The following is a 22,218-nucleotide window of genomic DNA, read 5'->3' on the forward strand; positions in this document are numbered from 1 at the left end:
AGTCCTACCATGTTAGACCCACCTCTGTCTGATCACAAATTTATCAGAAAGTTCAAGTACTTACATCCCTATTTTGTTGTCTGTCCCAAATAATCTACCTTTTACCCTTTTTTTTAAGGAATTGAACGGATGTTACCTAGACTTCTTACGGTGATCATTTTGCAGTGGATACATATACTGAATCATTATGTTGTACATCTGAAACTACTATAACCTTATATGTCAATCATATCTCAATTTTTAGAAAGGTTTACATAAAGGGGCGCCTGAGTGGCGTTAGGCGTCCAACTCTTGATTTCGGCTCAGGTTATGATCTCGTGCTTTGTGAGATCAAGCCCCACAACGGGCTCTGCACTGACCACATGGAGCCTGCTGGCTTTCGCTCTCTCTCTGCCCCTCCCCTGCTTGCACTCATTCGTGCTCCCTCTCTCTCTCAAAATAAATAAACTTTTTTTTTAAAAAAAAGATACTACATAAAAAAGAAAGTGATGCAATGTACTGCTGTAGAAGGGCCTAACATCTTTTTTTTTTCTTTTTTTCAACTTTTTTTTTTTTTTAATTTTTTTTTTTATTTTTGGGACAGAGAGAGACAGAGCATGAACGGGGGAGGGGCAGAGAGAGAGGGAGACACAGAATCGGAAACAGGCTCCAGGCTCCGAGCCATCAGCCCAGAGCCTGACGCGGGGCTCGAACTCACGGACCGCGAGATCGTGACCTGGCTGAAGTCGGACGCTTAACCGACTGCGCCACCCAGGCGCCCCAAGGGCCTAACATCTTAAACAATGCAAAAGGGGGCCTGGGGCACTGGTTGATAAAGAAGAGAATGAAGGGGAAACACCATTACCACCCTGCAGCTTCATGACAATTAGACCCAACGTTAGGCACTAAGGTGAAGCTTTCTGAGCTTGGGACAATACTATGCTCCCAGAGGGAACAAGGGCATTCGGGGTTTGCGTTGTTAACATTTTGGTTTTTCTCTCCGCAGATCACCAGAGCATCGCCTGGGTTCCCACTGCCAGGACTCCACCAAGATCCCCCCATGGGGCACAGGCTTTAGCTTGCCACCAGCACGCAGCCCTCTCCAGCAAACAAACTGCCAAGGAGTCTTTGAGTAAGTGGGAACTCTTGGGTTGTTTGTTGTCATTTGCCCCACGCCTGCAAACACTTCCAGAAGTCAACAGGAAACCTCTTGTGCCAAACTGAACAAAACCCTGCTTCTCGACACAAATTCCTGTTCGATGCACCAGCAGGTGTTTCCATGCCAGTCACAAAGCGTCAAGTGGCACCGGGAGACAGGACTAGGTGACAGGGATGGCTGATGGGCACCTTCATCCTGGGCAACTCCCCCCATGACATTCCTGGGGTACCCCTTATGTCAGGCCGAGACTGACATGTTCTCGTGCAGCCACAGATCAGCTCTAACAAAGCGAAAGGTTACGGACCTGGAGCAAACAAGCTGGCCTGCAGGAACCGTTGAAGTCACATAAAAAATACAAAGGAGACGGTATAAACTGGTCATTTTTTTTTTCTTGCTCTGTGCTAATGTTTTGCATTAATTTTATCAATCCAGCACGGAGGCCAACAGCGTCCTCTTTTGACTGAGAAGGCAGGAGACAGGCTCCCAACACCCCAACGGCAAGCCCACCACCACCTGCTCTCGGGATTCTTGTTTTATTCCTTTAAATGTTAAATTTGAGGCCCAGGCTTCTAGGGAGTTTCCCTGAAACCATGCCACATTTGAAGCTCCCTACCTTTTTTTTTTCCCCCTGGGGAAAGCTTTTTATTCTATCAGATTCTCAAAGAGATCTGCAGTTGAACCAAGGTAAAGCAAAAATGCCTTCAAGCTTTCAAGAATGTTGTATTAAAATACAGCCCCTCTTGGGGCCCCTGGGTGGCTCAGTTGGTTAAGTGTCCGACTTTGGCTCAGGTCATGATCTCACGGTTCATGAGTTTGAGCCCCACATTGGGCTCTGTGCTGATAGCTTGGAGCCTGGAGCCTGCTTCAGATTCTGTGTCTCCCTTTCTCTGCCTGCCTCTCTCTCTCTCTCTCTCTCTCTCTCTCTCTCTCTCTCTCTCAAAAATAAACATTTACAAAGATTTTTAAAACATTTTTTTTAATAAAATAAAATACAGCCCCTTTTGAGTTGCAAGTGTTATGGGCTTATGGAGTATGTGCTGAGGACGAATAAATCTGCAAAGTGAGAAGGAATGGCCAGGGCTGGTAAACAGGCCAAATGGGAGCCTGAGCAAAATGTAACCCAATTCACGTTGTTTTGGCATGGGCCCTGGCCCTGTAGCATGCTGACAGAGAATTTTAAAGGAATCACCCAGTTAAGCAGGGAACAATGTTGCAAGTGGTGATCACTGATCAAGCTCAGGAGAAAGGATGCCTACTCCTACCACAGCCTCAGTTAAATAACCTAACTGGGACTCAGTTTTCTCAACTGTAAAATGGGGCTAAAAATAGTATCCTCCCCCCCTCCCCCACCTTTGCTTACTGGGATAAGGCCAAGTAAACAGTAAATGTCAGGGATCATGACTGCTAGTTAGAGGAGAGGTTACACTCCTTTTGTAATCATTTTCATGTGTGACCTTTGCAGTGAACCCTTCCTCAGGGTGAGAGATTTATTGTCATCTCTGTGTTAATTCTTCCCTTTAAGAACATGTGGTCACATGTTTTAAAAGCATATTCTCAGCTCTGCCGCTTGACTCTTTCACAACTTCTCTCTTGAAAGGACCAAAGCAAATGTATCTCCTCCACATTTTCCGTACATTCTATTTTCTGTAAATATCACATGAAGTCTACAATGATTTGAACATTTCTAAGCTCAACAGACAAAATTACAGAGTGGATTTTCCAATCTCTGCCACTTACTGACTAAAAACGTCTTGTGTGTGTGATGCTTTGAACCTCTTCCAGCGCTTTCATAACTACTCTTTATTTTATTTATGTGCTTCTTTATTTATTAATACCTGTACCTCTTCCCATCAAGGACTGAAGGTGGCTTCAAGGACACACAAAAGTTGACAAGTTGGCATAAAATAAAGGCAGAGCCAAGGAAAAAAGAAAACCAAAACCCCTGGGAAAGGGGAAGAAAAAGGCATTATTTCTGTTTCACAGAGAAGGAAACCAGGGCACAGAGCCATGTAATCCTTTTTGAAGCAATGTGGGTTAAAAGCTAGAAATAAGCTGACACGAAGCCAGCCCTACAAATGATATCCTGGGACTCTGAGGCACTGGAAAATTGACTCAAAACAAAACCCACCAAATCAGAAAGACCACCATGCAGCTCAGCGAAAGTGGGCAGAGAGATGGGGACCCCTCCCGGGAGAAGCCCTGGGAGCTGGATGGGAACAGAGCTTGGAGGAAATGTGGCACTGACAGCAACGATGATGACCCATAGCACGGATCAGGTATTACTAAGGGCCAGGCACCATTCAAGAACTGTCACAATGTCACCTCATTCACTACTCACCACAGGGTCTTACGACATAGGCTAGTATTACTCAAGTTTTGCAAAGGAGGCCCAGAAAGCTTAAGTAGGTAACTTGCTCAAAGTCATAGAGTGGGTGGAAGATTTAGACCCAGGTGGTCTGACTCCAGAATGCACTTCTAACCCCTGTCCCCAGAGACCTGATGCAGGCAGAGGCCATCAAAGGAAAGTTGGGTGACCAGCTGAGAGAGTGGGAGAGTGAGGAAAGCAGTCATGGTGGGTGGGTCAAGGAGGCTGCAAGGAAAAACGAGGACTCGGCTAGGAAACCAAGGAAGCCAGGATCTAAATCCCCGTGGTGGACATGCCTTTTATTTTGATGCTGGCAGCTTGATGGAGGTATTCCTGAGTGACCTCATGAGGAGCCAGGACACTGCCTTGCTTCCAAAACCAACCTGATCTATGAGACAGGATAACAGGGTGCTGTTGTTGTTGATGTGGATGCTGCTAAAGATATATGATTATTTAGGAATCCTTTCATCAACAACAATAGCGTCTGCTTTAGCATTGCCATTCAATTCAGCTAATATTCGCTGAGCACATACCATGTACCAGGCACTGTAGTAGGCATAGTGATTTTGAACACAGGACTTTATAGACTTTATGTAATTTCCATAGCACATCAGGTATTTTTAAGCATTAAAAAATTTCTAAATTTTAAAATAGAGCCTTCCTGATTTCTCTGTTTCCAGGATATGAGTGGCTGCCAGCCTCCTAGGCTATTCCTATCACAGCTCTAGTTAATTACTTGCTTTACTGTACAGGGTCCCCTCCCCCTCCCTATACCTTCAGGAGCCACTACTTCCTCCGGTTTTCCTTGGTGCACACTTTGAGCTGTAGCTTCTTCCCTCTGTCATATCCCTTCCGTCCATGTTGGCCTTTGAGGGGGGTCAGTAAACCTATATGCCAAATATTTTTAATTTTTCCGCTCCAGGCAGTTACAGGATTGCTCTTCTTGGTTCCTTTGTGGAAATGGGGCCATGTCAATAGTTCTGGCAATGAGTTGTGAGCAGAAGGGGTTCTTGGGGCTTGTCCTTTTAAACTGCCAGGGCGACGCCCTCCAGAGTTCTCTTTCTTCCTCCACATGACCAGGGCAACTTTTGAGAAAGGCTGCCAACCATCCTGACCACCCGAATGAACATGCAGCATCAATGAGAAATCAACTGTGCACTCTCCAATCACTTAGACTGGGGGCTCTGTTACCACGGCATAACCTCACCCCTTCTGGCTGATATAGCCTTTCAAAAAGGCTCAGTATTTCTGGCCCATAGTGACCACCCCTACTTTTCCAGAAGATAGAGAGAGATAGAGCGATAAAGACAGAGATAGAGATAGTGATGGAGATGGAAATAGAGATAGAGACATAGACACAGATGGATATAGACACAGATGTAATTTTTTCTTGTCAGTTCTTGAAAGTTTGAGGGGAAAGAAAGGTAGGATGTGTGGACTACCAGCCACTTTGTTCCAGTCTCTGTATATAAATTATTTACATACAAAAGTAAACAGAAGTTGCAGCGGGGCACCTGGCTGGCTCAGAGGAGCATGAGATCTTGGCATCTTGAGTCTGAACCCCGCGTTGGGTGTAGAGATTACTAAAAAAAGAATTAAATGAACTTAAAAATAAAAATAAGTTGCAGCTTTTGAGAGCCTTTAGAGAAATCTCACAATTTGAATCTGGAAATATATAGATACGAAATTTCTTCACAAGATGAAAGGCACAAATGATGCCTTGGAGTATAAAAAGCAGTGCACTCTGTATGAACTTACAAGGCAGTCTAGGAAGAACCTTTGCTCCAGCTCAGGGTTTCTTAGCCTCAGGACTATTGACATTTGGGGCCAGAAAATTCTTTGTTGTGAAAGATGGCTGTCCTATACGTTGTAGGATGTTTACTGTCATCTGGTTTCTACTCACCAGATGGCAGTAGCACTGCCTCACATCCCAGTTGCGAAAACCAAAAATGCCTCTAGGCGTTGCCACACATCCCCTGGGGACAGGTAACCTTCAGTTGAGAATTACTGAGCTAGCTATAATCACAAATGGACTTAAACTTTCTCCCACAGAACTGGATATCAATTTTCCTTCCTTGAAGATTAGTGTCATGTTTATATACTGACACAAGTGTTGCCCCAGTGCCACAGAACTGGATCCAAGACAAATCGGTCTGGGTTCCGAAGGTTAGGCCACCTTTTCCAGAATTACTTCCAGGGCATGAACCTTGAGCCTGTGAGTGTCCTTTTAAGAGACTTAGACTCGGGGCATCTGGGTGGCTCAGTCTGTTAAACATCTGACTCTTGGTCTCAGCTTAGGTCATGATCTCACAGTCGTGGGATCAAGCCCAGTGTTGGGGCTCTGCGCTGTCAGCTTGGGATTCTCTCTCTCCCTCTCTCTCTCTGCCCTCACCCTGCCCTGTCTCTCTCTCAAAATAAATAAACATTAAAAAAATTCTCTCCCTCTGCCCTTCCCCCACTCACTCTCATTCTCTCTCTCTAAAATAAAAATAAATAAATGATCTCTTTTAGTTAATAATGAAATAATAACTAAATAACTGAAGACTTAGTTAAGTCTTTTAGTTAATTATTTTAGTTATTACTTAACTTCAGTTAAGACAAATTTAAAGGAATGTGGTATTTACTCTATAGTAAGATGGCCACGCATTAACCCCGTCCTCTCCTTGTGTGCATGTACCATTCTTGCATTAAGGGTGGAATTGATTCCTTCACCCCTTGAATCTGAGCTGGTCTGTGACTGCTTTGACCTACAGAGTAAACCAGAAGTGAGGCAAGCCTTTAAAAGACTAACAGTTTCTGCTTTTCTTCTTTTGGAAGGCTCCCTCTTGGGATCCTCCCTTTAGGAATTCAGCCACCATGCTGTGAGAAGCCTGGGTCATGAAGAGGCCACATGGAGGTGTTCCAGTAGACAGCCCAGCTGAACTTCTGGCTGATGGCTAGCATCCACTGTCAGTGATGTGAATAAGATCTTGAACATTTCAGACAACTCAAGCTCCCATGTGATTGCAACCCCAGCCAACATCACACTGGGCATAAGAACTACCCAGCGGAATCAAGTCAACCCACACAACTGTGAGAGTTAATAAAATGGTTGTTGTTTCAAGTCACTATGTTTTGGAGGAGTTAGGCTGCAACAGATAACCCAAACACAATCTCAGAGAGAACCACTGTTGGTGACAGCGGCCAGAAGGGGCAAATGTTGGGGCGCCTGGCTGGCTCAGTCAGAAGAACGTGCAACTCTTGATCTCAGGGTAGTGAGTTCGAGCCCCACATGGGGTATAGAGATAAATAAAAAACTTAAATAAATAAAAAAACTTAACAACAATAACAAAAGAAGAGTCCAATGTACATGTGTGACACACCAGGAGTCCAAGCAGTAGCCCAGGAAACAGGGAGCAGAGAGGTCTCTGACAATGGCAGAGTCTTGTCACATGGCCAGGGGTGTATAATTCCAGAGAGGTCAGTGATATCAAGTCATTGTAAGTTCATGAGTAACAAAGTCATTGTAACGTGACTTCTTAAACAAATGTAGATGTGCCTTCAGTCAAATACTGTTTCCTGGAACATACAATTTTACATGATCATCATGGCAGATACTATTAATAGTGTGTTTAGTGTGCGTGAACATGGTGCTCGGTACTTTCCATGCATTGTCCTTATTCCTCAAAACAGTCTTGAAAAATAAGAATATTTATCTCTCCCCCCAACCCTCTTTCCTTCCCTCTCTTCTTTCCTGCTTCCTTCTTTCATCAGAAAAGGTAGTTTAAATTTTTTCTAAATCACGTCATACATTGTTAGATGTAAGAAAGCTTCCTGTTAAACTTTGAGCAAAAAATAGAATCCAGAGCTGTTTTTTTTTTTTTCCTTCCCAGTTCTTTCTTTTTTAAATTCCAATATAATTAACGTACAGTATTGGACTAGTTTCAGGTGTACAATGTAGTGATTCAGCAATTCTATACATTACTCAGTGCTCATCATGATACACATACTCTTAATCCCCTTCACCTATTTCACCCCTCCCCGCCTCCTCTCTGGTAACCATCAGTTTGTTCTCTATAGTTAAGGGTCTGTTCATTTCTCTCTTTTTTTATTTTGCTCATTTGTTTTGTTTCTTAAATTCCACGTTATGAGTGAAATCATGTGGTGTCTTCCTCTGACTTATTTTGCTTAATATACTCTAATAATATACTATAATACTAGTATATTATACTAATATTATATTATAGTATATTATACTATAGTATATTATACTATATAATATACTAGTATATTATACTAATAGTATATTATATAATTATAGTATAATAATATACTATAATATACTCTAATAATATACTCTAATACTCTAAGCATAATATACTCTAGCTCCATCCATTTTGTTGCAAATAGCAAGATTTCATTCTTTTTTATGGCTGTTTCTTCCCAGTTCTTAATATGCTGAAATGAATTCAATATCCTTCCTACTTCCTGGCTAGTTGCAAACAACTTCAACTTCTCACGCCTGTTGAAGGTTGAGTTAATATTTGAAAAGTGATATGTAGGTTTACAGCCTACTACCGGCAGAGACCAGTTACCTTTCAGTTCACCTCCCATGTTCTAACACCCTGGAAATGTTTACGGAGTGTCCACCGCATGGGTAAATGCCACGTTACCTCCTCGGTAGATGAAATCAGAAACAGATTACAAGTAGGAAGATTCTACCTGGATGGACATACTGGCAGTAGGAAACTCATTTCCTTTCCACCATTCTGTAAGGCACCTGGATAGCCAACAGCAGGCACAGTATTCAAAACAGAGCATGCACTTACTCAACGCTTACTGGATGAATAAAAAACATTAAATAGAGAGTAATATGAATGTCTGAAAATAATGTTAAACAGTGTTCACTGTGTAAAATAAGTAAGGTAGGATTATCTGATATTATTGGTTCATACTGAGCCCGCAAAATGCATCAAATGCATTTGAATGCATTAAAAAATTCTCATTTATAGCATTATGTAGATAATTCCAAATTTGTTTTTCCCAATTTCTAAATCTTGCCATTTCATACTTTTGCTCAGGCTGCTATTGCCTTGGACCTGTAGGAAGTTACCACATAATCTATATTCATGAAGTCCAGATTTGAAAGACAACATATTTCAATCAACTCATTCTTTGAAGAAAGAAGGCACAGACTTGGTCACAAAGACCAATGATCTTCTCATCTTCACAAAGTAGCTCAAATTCAAATTTAGGCAATTAGCTGAGAATTTATAGCCAGAGATAAAGCAGTGGGAAACTGTAGGGTACTTCTCAGATGCATCATGAAAGGAAAAATTCCACAGGCACCAGCTGAAATCACAAATGAGCAACTCCCTGTTTCTTATTATGACTATTTCTCTATATCTCATTAATAATATATTAATAATGTTATTAATAACTATGGCTGACAGAGCAACTTTAAAGCATAATTTAAAACTCTACAGGTTTAAAAGTACTGACAATAAATAAGGAAACTCTGAGGTCTAGTAATAAATGGTTATAAAAAATGTTTCCTCCAAGATCTGATTAAATTTTGTATTATTGTTCTTCTCTGGGGAACTGTAAATGTAAAATAACATGTTAATTTCTATTCCTTAAGTAATATTTCTCTAGCATCCTCAGAATGTAATAGCTTCAACAGCTACTCTTTTCATAGAGAATTCTGACATGGGAAATAAGATATCTGCTCTTTCCTGAAGAGATGTTATTTTCTTAAATGAGTTTGTTCATTCTATTTATTTGTTCTGTGAAGCTATGATACCTACCCTGCCTGATTTTGTTCCTCTTATTTTAAGTTTGCATATTTTATTTTCCCAACTAGCCTCAACTCCCTGCATACAGAAATCATGTGCTCCCACACGATTTCATGTTTTATGTCACCCTCAACCTAGAGCATGGTGATAGATGCAAAGAGGACAATAAAAAAAATGTTTCACTGACTGGTTAGATAGACCTCTAACAAACATGCCATAAAGGCGCCTGGCTGGCTCAGTCGGTAGAGCATGCAGCTCTTGATCTCAGGGTTGTGAGTTTGAGCCCCACGTTGGGTGTAGAGATTACTTAAAAATAAAACCTTTAAAAAAAAAAAGCATGCCATAAAACACATTCTCACAGACGTGGCTCTGCTTAAAGCCACCTGAAATTAATGGGGATCCTTCACCATAGGATGATTTGTGGAAACTGCACGGAAGCCTCTTCAAATACAAATCAAAGCACTTTGCAAATGAGAAGTCATCCGTTGACATCTACATTTGCAATGAAGAGATTATATGAGAACAGGGTTAGATAATTTGCCTACAACTATATGCTGAGTTAGCAGAAAACATCTATACTAACAGCAAATTCTAGGAAGTAATTCTGTGGATACTTTGGGTCAGTATGAATCAGAATAACTTCCCTGTAAAGGCTCTGTGCCAGTACAAATCATTTTTTTTTTTTTTTTTTTGCCCCTTACTGAGCACCATAAAGGGTAAGGCTTATAGTTGCTTCTTGAAAGGAGTTCAACAAAGAAGTAGAAGTCTAGAAACACCCACAGGGGCACTATTAGTTATAACAGCAGCAACAGTAATGACCACTAGCCTTTACTAAATGTTCTAAGCTCTGTTGCCTCATTCAGTTGTCATGACAACCTAAGAAGCAGGCAATATTATCATTTTCATTCTACAGATGAAGAAATTGAACAACGCAAAGTGTAGCAACTTGCCCCAGGTCAGAATAAAGGTCGAACCCAAACCAGTCTAGCTCCAAAACCAAAAATAAGAATGCAGAATATGATCTTTTTTTTTTTTTTTAAACATTTATTCGTCCTTGAGAGACAGAGAGAGGCAGAGCATGAGCAGGGGACGGGGAGAGAGAGACACACACAGAATCCGAAGCAGGTTCCAGGCTCTGAGCTGTTTGTTAGCACAGAGCCCGATGCGGGGCTCGAACCCACGAACTGCGAGACCATGACCTGAGCCGAAGTCGGACGCTCAACCGACTGAGCCACCCAGGTGCCCCAGAATATGATCTTTTTAAGTGAAAATGATACAACTAAATAAGTAGCTTTAAGACAACTGGCTCCCATTGAGAAAATAATAAAGCTATCACCCTGCCTCACATTCTACACCAAGAAACACATTTCAAAATTAAAAAAAAAAAAAATCTAAACTGTAAAATTACCAGGAGATACCTAATTTTTTTTTTTTTTTTTTTTTTTTTTTTTTTTTTTTTTTTAGGAGATACCTAATTTATATAATCTTGGGAGAGAATGATTTTCTAAACATTATACCAAAGCAGAAGCATTGATGGATAAAATTAACTATGTAAGAATTTAAAATCTGTACAACAACAACAACAACAACAAGAACAACAACAACGAAACAACACATTTACTTGTAGTAGCCAAAACTGGGACACAAACTAATGGCCATTAACAGGGGGACAGTGAAAAAGATTATAGTGTATTTGTACTCCAGAATACTACACAGACCTTTGGTTGAGCTATTAACATCTAAAGATGATTGTGATAGAACATGGAATTTAAAATTTTTTTTTCAACGTTTTTTATTTATTTTTGGGACAGAGAGAGACATAGCATGAACGGGGGAGGGGCAGAGAGAGAGGGAGACACAGAATCGGAAACAGGCTCCAGGCTCTGAGCCATCAGCCCAGAGCCCGACGCGGGGCTCGAACTCACGGACCGCGAGATCGTGACCTGGCTGAAGTCGGACGCCTAACCGACTGCGCCACCCAGGCGCCCCAAAACATGGAATTTTAAAAGGTGAGTTGGAGGGGTGCCTGGGTGGCTCAGTTGATTAAGTGTCTGACTTCAGCTCAGGTCAATATCTCACAGTTCGTGAGTTCGAGCCCTGTGTGGGGCTCTGTGCTGACAGCTCAGAGCCTGGAGCCTGCTTCAGATTCTGTCTCCCTCTTTCTCTCTGCCCTGCCCTGCTCATTCTCTCTCTCAAACATAAACATTTAAAGACAATAAAAAATAAATAAATTTTTAAGAAGGCAAGTTGGAAAACAGTATGTTTTTGTTAGAGATTTCTGGTTTGCTAAAATCAAACACAAACAGAGACCAGACTTGAAAATTCCCTGAATGGACACAACCAGTTAGTCATACATGTAAAGTAAAGCTTAATTTAGTTTACTTTGCAAGATAAGAGAGGCTAACTTGACCTGGGACACTTCTTGGTTATGTGTCTGAAAATCATAAGCAAAACTTAAATTGTTCCCCCAAATTCATAGGAGGTAACCACTAACCAAACCCTTACATTTAAGAAAATTCTAATATTGTAACCAATTACTGCAAAAGCCAGTCACTGCCTCCACACTACATAAGCTGCTTTATAACAATATACCTCTGAGCTTCGTTCTGTGTTTTGGTTTGACCACTCCCAATTTGCAAAGTGTCTTTTTAGTGTATGCACAATAAACTAATTACTACTTCAGTGATTCATTGGTTTTACTTCTGTTTTCTTTTTTTTTTTTCCTGAACTTTGACAGGTTAAAAGCTATGCATAATCAACCGTACTAAAATACACACATTTACATGCACAGTTTACCAACACTGAGATATATATATTTACGGTACACTTCCCTAAAAATATACACAACACTACTGGTTACCACCAGGAAGTAGAAAGGGAGGGGAAGAATAGAGAATGTTCTTTTTGCTTCCTTTTCATCTGTGGTATTTTACTTTTTTTTTTTTTAATGTCTATTTATTTTTGAGAAAGATAGAGAGACAGCACAAGTGGAGGAGGGATGTAGAGATGGAGAGGCAGACACAGAACCTGAAACAGGCTCCAGGGTCTGAGCTGTCAGCACAGAGCCCAATGCGGGGCTTGAACTCATGAATGATGAGATCACAACCTGAGCTGAAGTTGGAGGCTTAACCAACTGAGCCACCCAGGCGCCCCTATTTTACCTTTTTTAAAGTACCCATTACTTTGGTCATTTTAGAGAAAACAAATTTCAATCAGAGAGTGTATAAAAATTAAAAGGCAAAACTGGGATGAATTATTGCAAAAAATGCTAAAGAGTTAGTATTCTTGATGTATAAAGTACTCTTACGAATTAGTAAGAAAAGATGACAATTTTAATAGAAAACAGGCAATTCATAAAAAGAAAATGTCCAAGAAAACACAGTATTTCTTTACACTATAATCAGAGAAATGCATATTAAAACAAAAGTCTTCTTCCCCCCCATAATTAGCAAAGTTTCAAAAAATTATAATATTAGTGTTGAGAAGAGCCTTGGAAAAAATGGTTTTCTTCCCTTTTCTGGAAGGACAAACTAGTAATACATGTCAAAAAAAAAGTTTTAATGTGATAGAGCAATTTTTCTTATAGGAATTTAGCTTGAAGAATAATTTAAGATAAATACAAGGGCTTAACCAGAAGGATGTTGAACACAGCCCTTTATAACAACAACACATTAGAAACAATGAAAATGATCAAAGCTAGGGAATTGTTTATTGGTATAGCAATTTTTACAGTTGTTTCAGAGAAAAATGCAACTATTTCAGAGAAACACAAGAAAACAAAAGAAAACAAAGAAAAGGTGAGCTTACAAGCATTTAAAGAAAAAGGGCCAGGATTTTTATGATGCCCAACAGATTTTTTGGTTGAAAATTTTCTTGAGATATTTAAGACTCCCATGCTGTGCTAGAGATCAATGCAGACAAATCCTGTGAACATTTCCCTACTTTCCCTCAATGTACTTCCAACTACAGAATACTGGCATTGATAAATCCAACAATCTTATTCCGATTTCTCCAGTTTACTTGTATGCATTTATGTATGTCTCTACAATTTTATCACGCTTCTGCGTTCACCCATCCATGACCACAGTCAAGATACAGAACATTTTCATCATAAGGATCCCACGCATTGCCCTTTTAGAACCACAGCCACCTCCCTTCTGCCCACCCCAACTCCAAACCCTGACATCTACTAGTCTGTTCTCCAATTTCTAAAAATGTTTGCACTTCAAAAATATTGTGTAATGGACGACAGTACGTCAAGTTTTGGAATTCACTTTTTTCCCCATGAGCTGAATTCCCTGGGAGATTCATTCATCCAAGTTGTGTGTCTGGATGGTTCATTACTCTACTGCTGAGCGGTATTCACTGGCCATACCAGTGATGCACCACAATCTACTTAACGATCTCCTGATGAAGGATATCTGGGACATTCGAGTTTTAGGGTGTTAAGACGAGACCTGCTACGAACATTCATGTATAGGCTTTTGCACGAATGTGACTCTTCATTTGCCAGATAAATGTCCAAGAGTATAAATGCCAGGTGGTCATATGGTAATTCCATGTTTAGTTTTACAAGAAACTACTAAACTGTTTCCCAGAGTAGCTGTGCCATTTTACACTCGCAGCAGCAATGCGTGAGTGGTCCAGCTTCTCTACCCCTTTACCAGCATTTGGTGGTGTTATCCTAGCCATTTCTGTAGGTATCGTTATTGTTTTAATTTGTACTTTCCTGATGGCTCCTGATGTTGGACATACTTTCATGTGCTTATCTGCCATCTGGATACCCTCTTCAGAGAAATGTCTCTTCATGTCTTTTGCCCATTTTCTATTTGAAGTGTTTACTTTTCTGCAGCTGAATTTTGACAGCTCTTTTATACTCAACATACTAGTCCTCTGTCAGATAACAGACTTGCAAGTATTTTCTCCTGGTGTGTACCTTTATCTTTTCATCCTTTTTATGTGGGCTTTCAGAGAGCAAATTTAAAAAAAAATTTTTTTTAATGTTTATTTATTTTTGAGAGAGAAAGACAGAGAGAGAGAGACAGAGACAGAGCGTGAGCAGGGGAGGGGCACAGAATCTGAAGCAGGCTTCAGGCTCTGTCAGCACAGAGCCTGATGTGGGGCTCGAACCCACGAGTGGTGAGATCATGACCTGACCCAAAGTTGGAAGCTTAACCAACTGAGCCACCCAGGCGTCCCACAAATTTAATAAATTTTGATGAGGTCCAATTTATCAATTTTTTGGCTATGGTCTATTTCATTTCCATCATTTCCATTTAGGTTTTTTTTATAACTTGTATTTCTTCACTGAGTTTTCTATTTTTTCATTTGTTTCAACAGAATTTATAACTGATTGCTGAAGTGCTTTTATGGTGATTGCTTTAAAATCCTTAGCAAATTCCAGTGTCTGATTCATCTCAGGATTGGTGTCTGTGACTCTTTTCATTCACGTTGTGATTTTTGGTTCTTGGTATGACGAGTGACCTTGGCTCTATTTAGGTCCTGTACTTTAGCACACAGCCATCCTGTTCAGGTTTAGCACGCAGGTTGTGGCCTACTTTTGCATGGTTCCAATGACAGTTTAATTTTCAGAGCCTCTGCTGCTTATCTTGGTCTCCTTGGTTTATCAGGTACTGTTGAGGCTCCCATAGCACCCTGCTGGAACTGCCTGCAGGACTGACCCAGCCCGTGGGTGTCTCTTGGTAGGGGGTTGATCTCAGGCCCCCTGGGAAGAGGCGGTTTTCCAGATGGGCTGCTTGTTGTTGTGGGATTTCCCTTTTCCAGTGCCTCCAGCTGCCCCAGTGAATGTAAGAAGGTAGGGAGCAAGGGGAATCTCACGCCCACAAAGACAAAGGGGATTCTCGGCCCAGGTCACTACTTGAGTTGGCAGAATCTCCTCACTTGTGCTTGCGGGCCACCTGGGTCTGGTTTAGCAGAGGAGTGAAGTCTCTGGCCCAATGGAGGAGAGTGCTTCCTCTCGCCGCTTACTATGATGGGTTTTGCTATAGATGCCCCCTTGTTGGGTGCTGGGCTCTCCTAGTGATGTGGGATGACCCACTGGTCAGTACTGTGGAGAAATGAGCCTACCCAGGCCCCTTCTTGTTGCTAGGTTGCAGGCTAAAATGCACCAAGTTCTGGTCACCTTCTTCTGGTGGGTGGGAGAACAGAAGACACTTTGCCTCTGTGTTGTTCCTTCAGTCCTGGGGCCTGAAACCAATTCCTCTTCTTTCCACTGCCCACTATTCCTTGATCACCTCTCGTGTTTCCATGGTTTATAGTTGTACTTAGCAGAGAGTCATGGGTATGCCATCTTATCAGATCAGAAATCCCGAAAGATTTTTAAAATCTCATTACCCTTTAATGCTACTATAATTTCATCAAATAAAGCAAATTTAAATCCTTTGGTCTTATCTTTGCAGAAGAACGCAACTTTTTCTTGGCAAATGCACACACAAAAAATCAGATATTATTTTTATGTTTACATTTTCACCTGCAATCAATCAAGCAACATAAATGAAAAGGTGTCCTCAAATTATATAATGCACTTGCAGTAACTAGACTTAACACTGGTGGCCTTAAGACAAGTTAGCGTCTCAGATTTCGAGTAAAAAAATCTCTAATAACTTGAAGTTTTATTTCTAGTAGGCACAAAAGTTCTGCAAAGGATGAATTATAAAGGCTTAACACATCTGGTACACTGAAATTCTTGTTCTCAGTAACGCTCAGGAATATGTAAAAAATAGTCACTAGAGGGCAGTAGACTCGAACGCTGCCCCATGGCAAGCAATTGCCAAGCACCATCTCCAGGATCTAGACCCGGAGCAGCTGTTTGGGTTTTGGTGGCTGAAAACACAGAATATTATTTTAACCCATTCTCCCTCAAACTCATGTTCTAAAATGGCATTGGCCCACGGGTAACTTCTTCATGTTTTCACTTGCACTGCGCTTAACATTCCCTAATGTTTTCGAAGAGTTCTTTACAGAAGAAAATTCTGGATCTAACGACTGAATATATTGTGAAGAAACAGGGTTAAATCTCTTGGCTTGTTTGTCGGTTTTTAGAATTTATTTAAAATTTCCACTCAATTCCATTATTTTGCGAGCAGGAAAATTCAGAATGCTATAAAATGTGATAAGAGTATAGTTTTCTTGGGGCACCTGGCTGGCTCAGTCAGAAGACCATGTGGCTCTCGATTTGGGCTCAGGTCATGACCTCACGGTTATGAGATCAAGCCCCGCATTGGGCTCCGCACTGAGCATGAAGCCTGTTTGCGATTCTCTCTCTCTCTGCCCCTCCCCTCCCCTCTCAAAATAAATACATGAACATTAAAATTTTAAAAACCCTGTGACTATAGGCAAAGTACACAGAAGTAAACAAGTCTCTTCTCCCATAGCAGGTGTTCTTGAAACTCAAAAGTGAGGAGCAATGAGAGATGTCACAGATGGCAAATAGCATTCTTGAGCCTTTGAAAAGAACTCTCCTCTTAAACTACTATCTCTAACGACTATTTAAGGTTATCTACAATTTGGCAGTCTAAACTAGAGAAGAATATTCTTCTGTTTTCAGAAAAGGGATAGCAAAGTCACAGTTAGAAGTAGTCTGTAGAGAGGGCCACCTAAAAATAGAAGTTACCAGGTTGCTACGTGACCTTGGGTGATTTTCTTCATTATCCTGGGTTTTGACACTCTCTTGCAGAAAATGACACATCTGGGTGAGCTTGGCAATTTTCAAACTGTTTGGCCCTGACATCCTTTCTTCCAATGACTGCTCATCTAGAAGCCTATGATGCAAATAAGTTGATATGGAGAGCAAGAGTGGAGAGTCCAGGGCCCCCATAAGTTCAGTCCTGACCTTATAGCTCCTAAAGGGATGCTTAGAACACAGTTTGAAAACCACCGGCCCAGGGGCTGTAACATTCTGTAATTCTGTGGGCCTTAGTCATATACACGGAGAGTTTATCCTTCACTGCTTGGGCCACACAATTAGGATGCACTGCTTCCTTCCAATAGTAGCAAGCAAAGAATTCAACATCCTGTTTTGGACCTGAAAATGAAGCCTACAATGGCTGAATCTGTAGAACTCACCCCAATGAGTGGTAACAAATCAGAAATGCACTGGCATGCAGGACACTCAAACTTTCCAAATAAAACCCATCAACTGGACATGGGATAGTAAGCACCAGATTTTGTTCTCTGATTTCTCAGAGAATTAGTTCCTCAATCTCCTTCTTTCCCTTCCTCCCTATATCTCAGGTCAGGTTTAAAGGGTGCTGGGTCATTAGCTGCTAGGATGGATGTCACTTCTAGGTTGGATGTCACCTCTAAGGAAAATGTCTTTACCATTATTTACATGTGTAGAATATATCCTGACTCCTATTTAAGATGGCAACACCACATTCAGAATTCTATAATTATTATATATAAATTCTATTTTGAAATTTTAGATTTAAGAGCTTAAAGTTTCTTTTTTATAATTTTTTTTAATTAACGTTTATTTATTTTTGAGACAGAGAGAGACAGAGCATGAATGGGGGAGGGTCAGAGAGAGAGGGAGACACTGAATCGGAAGCAGGCTCCAGGCTCTGAGCCATCAGCCCAGAGCCCAACGCGGGGCTCGAACTCACGGACCGCGAGATCGTGACCTGAGCTGAAGCCGGACGCTTAACCAACTGAGCCACCCAGGCGCCCCAAGAGCTTAAAGTTTCTTATGGAAATAAAATTTTCCAGAATTACAAATAGATACCATAGGAATCATAGAAAGGAAAAAGGACACATTCATCTATTCTTAAATTGCAAATTCCTTGGATGAAATGCCTATATATTTATATAGGTTACAAAATGGTCTTTGAAGATTGGGATTTTGACAGATTCCAGAAGAAAAAAAAGGAGACATTAAATCACTATTTACTTTAGACATACAACTAAGGCTACCAGCTAGGGCTTTTAATCATCAAGACTTAATCATCAAACATTCAGTTTGCTGTTCACATGCAACCGGTTTTCTCAACAAATGCTCTTAGAAGTCAAAGTTTGAGGAAAGGGCTCAAAAAGAAACATTTACCAACTCCATATTGCAACGTCTAAGCCAAACAACTCCAGAGCAACTCTTTGTCCTGTATTAGAAGGCATCTAATAGAATGCATCTCCAGAACAGAGGCTGCAGAGGGCCCTGATGAGATCAGCCACCGATCTCAGACTTTTCTCAACCTATAGCAGTACACACAGAACTTCACTCCAGGAAACCCTGGTGACCTTGTTTTTGAGGGGTTTATCCGAGACCACTGACCATCTCACTTGGCACTTGCATTCTGTTTATGCTTTCCTCCAGTCCAGTAACAAAAGAGAAAGGAAACAAGTATCTAAGAGGCAGGGAATCCAAGCCCATCGCTAAGTGTGTATGGGGGACTAATTGACGGACTCAGCGCAACAGTTTCTGGAGTGGCCTGGAGCTGACCAGGAAGGAAGGAGCACATTTCAAGGACAGGAACAATGCAGCTGAGGCATTAAGGCCCGACTCAGCATAAAAACAAGCCCAACAGGAGTAGCAGGCCTGTGTTAATGAGTAGTTAGACACCAGAAGGGGCCTGCATTCGGCTGGCATGCACCTGTATGTTACCTGGTGCCTTGCCAGTTACTAAAATACTGCAATACTGCTGAACTGGCTGTTAAATATCTTGAACAGGGGTGCCTGGGCGGCTCAGTCAGTTAAGCGTCCGACTTTGGCTCAGATCATGATCTCGCAGTTCATGGGTTCAAGCCCCGCATCAGGCTCTGTGTTGACAGCTCAGAGCCTGGAGCCTGCTTCAGATACTATGTCTCCCTCTCTCTCTCTCTCTCTGCCCTTCCCCCACTCACACTGTCTCTCTCTCTTTGTCTCAAAAGCAAATGAACATTAAAATAATTTTTTTTTTTAATCTTGAACAAATGCTTTGGACATGAGATTATGCAGAGCCCTGACAAGGAGGCACAGGAGCCTTGTTTGGAGTTGGAAGGAAAGTGGGGGTGTACAATGATATCTCAAAGGGATTTAAATAGAGGAACGTGATGGAAATGCTGTTTCAGGAAGACCTCTTTGGCAGTGTGGCTCTTCTGTCAGATCTCACCAGGAAGAGAAGGGAGGGAGTTCTGCACTCCTATGCCTGGCTTAGGTGACAAGTTGTTGTTTGTTTTACTATTACTTCATAAGAAGTAGCTAGACAATGCTTGCTCAAGACACCAGTTCGAGACAGAGGAGCAGTGTTTATCTAGAGAGACACAGCCCAGACTCACCCGCTTTTGGGTACCCAGACTGAAATGACCAAGGCTTTGAGGTTTTCCTGACTAATACTCTCCGATTCTTATCAACTCATTTCCTAGAAAGTGCTCTGAACTCTCATGTCCCTTGCTGCTAATATCCTCCTCCAGGGCATGAACAGTGATATGGCAGTTGGGCATACGAGATTAGGGCAGAGAAGTGTCCATTAGGTTTAGCTCCTGGGCAAAATCACCAGCATCTGAGCAAGGGTGGGCTTAGTCTAGTGGGTAGTGGGGGTGAAGGACATGTGCCCAGAATTGAAGAACAATCATAAGAGGAAGTAGAATGGAATATGGGCAACCCCTTCAAAAAGCCTGGCTGGGAAGAACAGGTCAGTGATGGGCAAAGCCAGAGGCAGCTACATGGTGAAATGGGGGATCCTTTATAAAAGTTAGGCGTCAGCCCAGGTCCCTGTCCTTAAAACCTGGTTTTTCCAGTGGTCTCTGCCATCTCCTAAAATTGAGGCCACTCGTCCCTTGCCTGCTATTCTTCCAGAGGTTACAACTGTGATGCTGTCTCCGACCTTGAAGTTGGGACCTTCCCACTCACTGATAAGCCACCTGCACACTGCCTGCCACTTGCTGGGATTTCTGGGTACTCTCGTTGCATTACCTGTTGCAGGGCTGTGCTCTGCTACCAGTAGGCTATTCTATACCATCACCGTGGACCCCATCTCCTTGCTAACTGTGTGTCTGAATTTTAACCATAGGTTTTGACAACTGGGCTAATTTGACTAAATCTTAAGGGTCAGCTCCTGGCTCCTATTTCACCCAGTAGCTAGAGAAGCCAGGTCCTGGGTTCACCCTCAGACCTCTGTAAGCAACCTGCCAGACTCCATCAGTTCTTGAGGTACTCAACCATATTCTGAGGTAAGCACAGGCTATCTAAGTGCAAAGGGAGTACCAGGGCTGGGTGCAGCCCAATGCTGAGATACCTTGGGTGACTATCAGCTGGAAAACTTTGACTGTGTTCACCAATCTCTAGAAGATCAACTTCCTTACAAAACACAACAGCAAACAAGCAAGCCAAGAATGCAAGTTGGCTTGGGAGCTGGATATGTTAAAAAGCAGAGCTAGAATAGTAGCCATCAGAACACCAACGGAGACCAATGTAAAGGTAGGCCATGTCTCTGAGCAAACAACAGATCCAGAGTTATCAGAACTAGATTAAAATGTGGGCAAAATCTGCTGAAGGGCTGTGGGGGAGAGAATCTGCAATTATAACTACCTATGAGCATGCAGTGAAGGGAAGGAAAGTGGATCTTACTTATACATACTTTGTTAAATTTTAGTTTTTAAATGTTTATTTATTTTTGAGAGGGAGAGAGAGGGAGAGCCAGGCAGAGGCAGAGAGAGAGGGAGAAAGAATCCCAAGCAGGCTCCATGCTGACAGTGCAGAGCCCAACACGGGGCTCTAGCCCACGACGAACCATGAGATCATGACCTGAGCCAAAATCAAGGGTCGGCCCTGTAACTGAATGAGTCACCCAGGTGCCCCGGATCCTATTTATTTATTTATTTATTTATTTAAGATTTTATGTATTTTTTAATTTTTTTTAATGTTTATTTATTTTTGAGAGCAAGAGAGACAGAGCATGAGCGGGAGAGGGGCAGAGAGAGGGAGACACAGAATCCGAAGCAGGCTCCAGACTCCGAGCTGTCAGCACAGAGCCCGATGCGGGGCTCGAACCCACAGACCGTGAGATCATGACCTGAGCCAAAATCGCGGCTCAACTGACCGAGCCACCCAGGCACCCCCCCACCCCGGGTCCTCCTTATAAATAGAAAATCAAAACTCAAGACCATAGACAGTTTTGAGAAACTGGAGGTGCAAGATGGTCAGCCAAGAGCAAATCAGGCTGGGTGGTTAGGGCAATGATTTCCCCCACAGTGTAGGACCGTCCACCTCAGCCATTTCACTGGCTGGTAATGGTCGGATTACCAGTGACAATCTTTCCTAAATTTACTTAGTAAAAATCTCTTTCTCACAAAAGGCAACTCTGAAATGTTTACAACAAAATAAATAGCTTCCCATGCTGTGTAAATTTCACTTAGTGAGATCAGAATTAAGTTCCTTTTGTGGTGGATACACCTGAGTGCATTTATTCTTGCCTACCATAAGCTATCCGCTACAAAGCTACTAAATATAAAGGTGGCTGCCTTCCATTGGATCCTAGTGTAATCCCTGCTCCCATCATGATATCTTTTGGATATCATTTCCACTCAGTTCTTGGGAAGCTCTAGATGATCTGGTCCAATTTTACTTTATTTTATTTTATTTTTTAACTTTTTTTGAATATTTATTTTTACTTTCGAGAGAGAGAAAAAAAGAGTGCAAGCGGGGGAGGGGGAGAGGGAGAGAGAGAGAGAGAGAGGCACAGAATCCAAAGCAGACTCTAGACTCTGAGCTGTCAGCACAGAGTCTGACGCAGGGCCAGACTCACAAACTGCAAGATCATGACCTGAGCCGAAGTCAGACACGTAACTGACTGAGCCACCCAGATGCCCCGATCTGGTCCAATTTTAAGCAACCATAACAAGTATCGTGAGTAATAAATGGTATAGCATACAAAAGTACTGCAGAATGGTGGACTGCACCACAAAATTAAGATTGCTTTTAAATATGTAAGTCTGAGTAAAATAGTATC

At 41.8% G+C, this 22,218-nt stretch overlaps 1 protein-coding gene across 16 annotated transcripts in view; it reads right to left on the reverse strand.

The window, feature by feature from the left end:
• Nucleotides 1-22,218, reverse strand: part of SHLD1 (shieldin complex subunit 1) — a 99,509-nt gene that overhangs the window by 52,718 nt on the left and 24,573 nt on the right. Inside the window, exon 4 of one of the 16 annotated variants that reach the window (XM_058684953.1) lies at nucleotides 6,053-7,061. The exons of 13 other annotated variants lie outside the window; for them this stretch is intronic. In XM_058684953.1, the coding sequence (XP_058540936.1) occupies nucleotides 7,048-7,061 (14 nt within the window). In that variant the 3' untranslated portion in view covers nucleotides 6,053-7,047. Of the gene's footprint in view, nucleotides 1-6,052; nucleotides 7,062-12,591; nucleotides 15,485-15,546; nucleotides 15,588-22,218 lie in introns of those variants that run through there. 2 more of the 16 variants (XM_058684950.1, XM_058684951.1) reach the window with 2 other exon arrangements.

This window comes from Neofelis nebulosa, chromosome 9, assembly GCF_028018385.1.
Source record: "Neofelis nebulosa isolate mNeoNeb1 chromosome 9, mNeoNeb1.pri, whole genome shotgun sequence".
NCBI classification, from domain to species: Eukaryota; Metazoa; Chordata; class Mammalia; order Carnivora; family Felidae; genus Neofelis; species Neofelis nebulosa.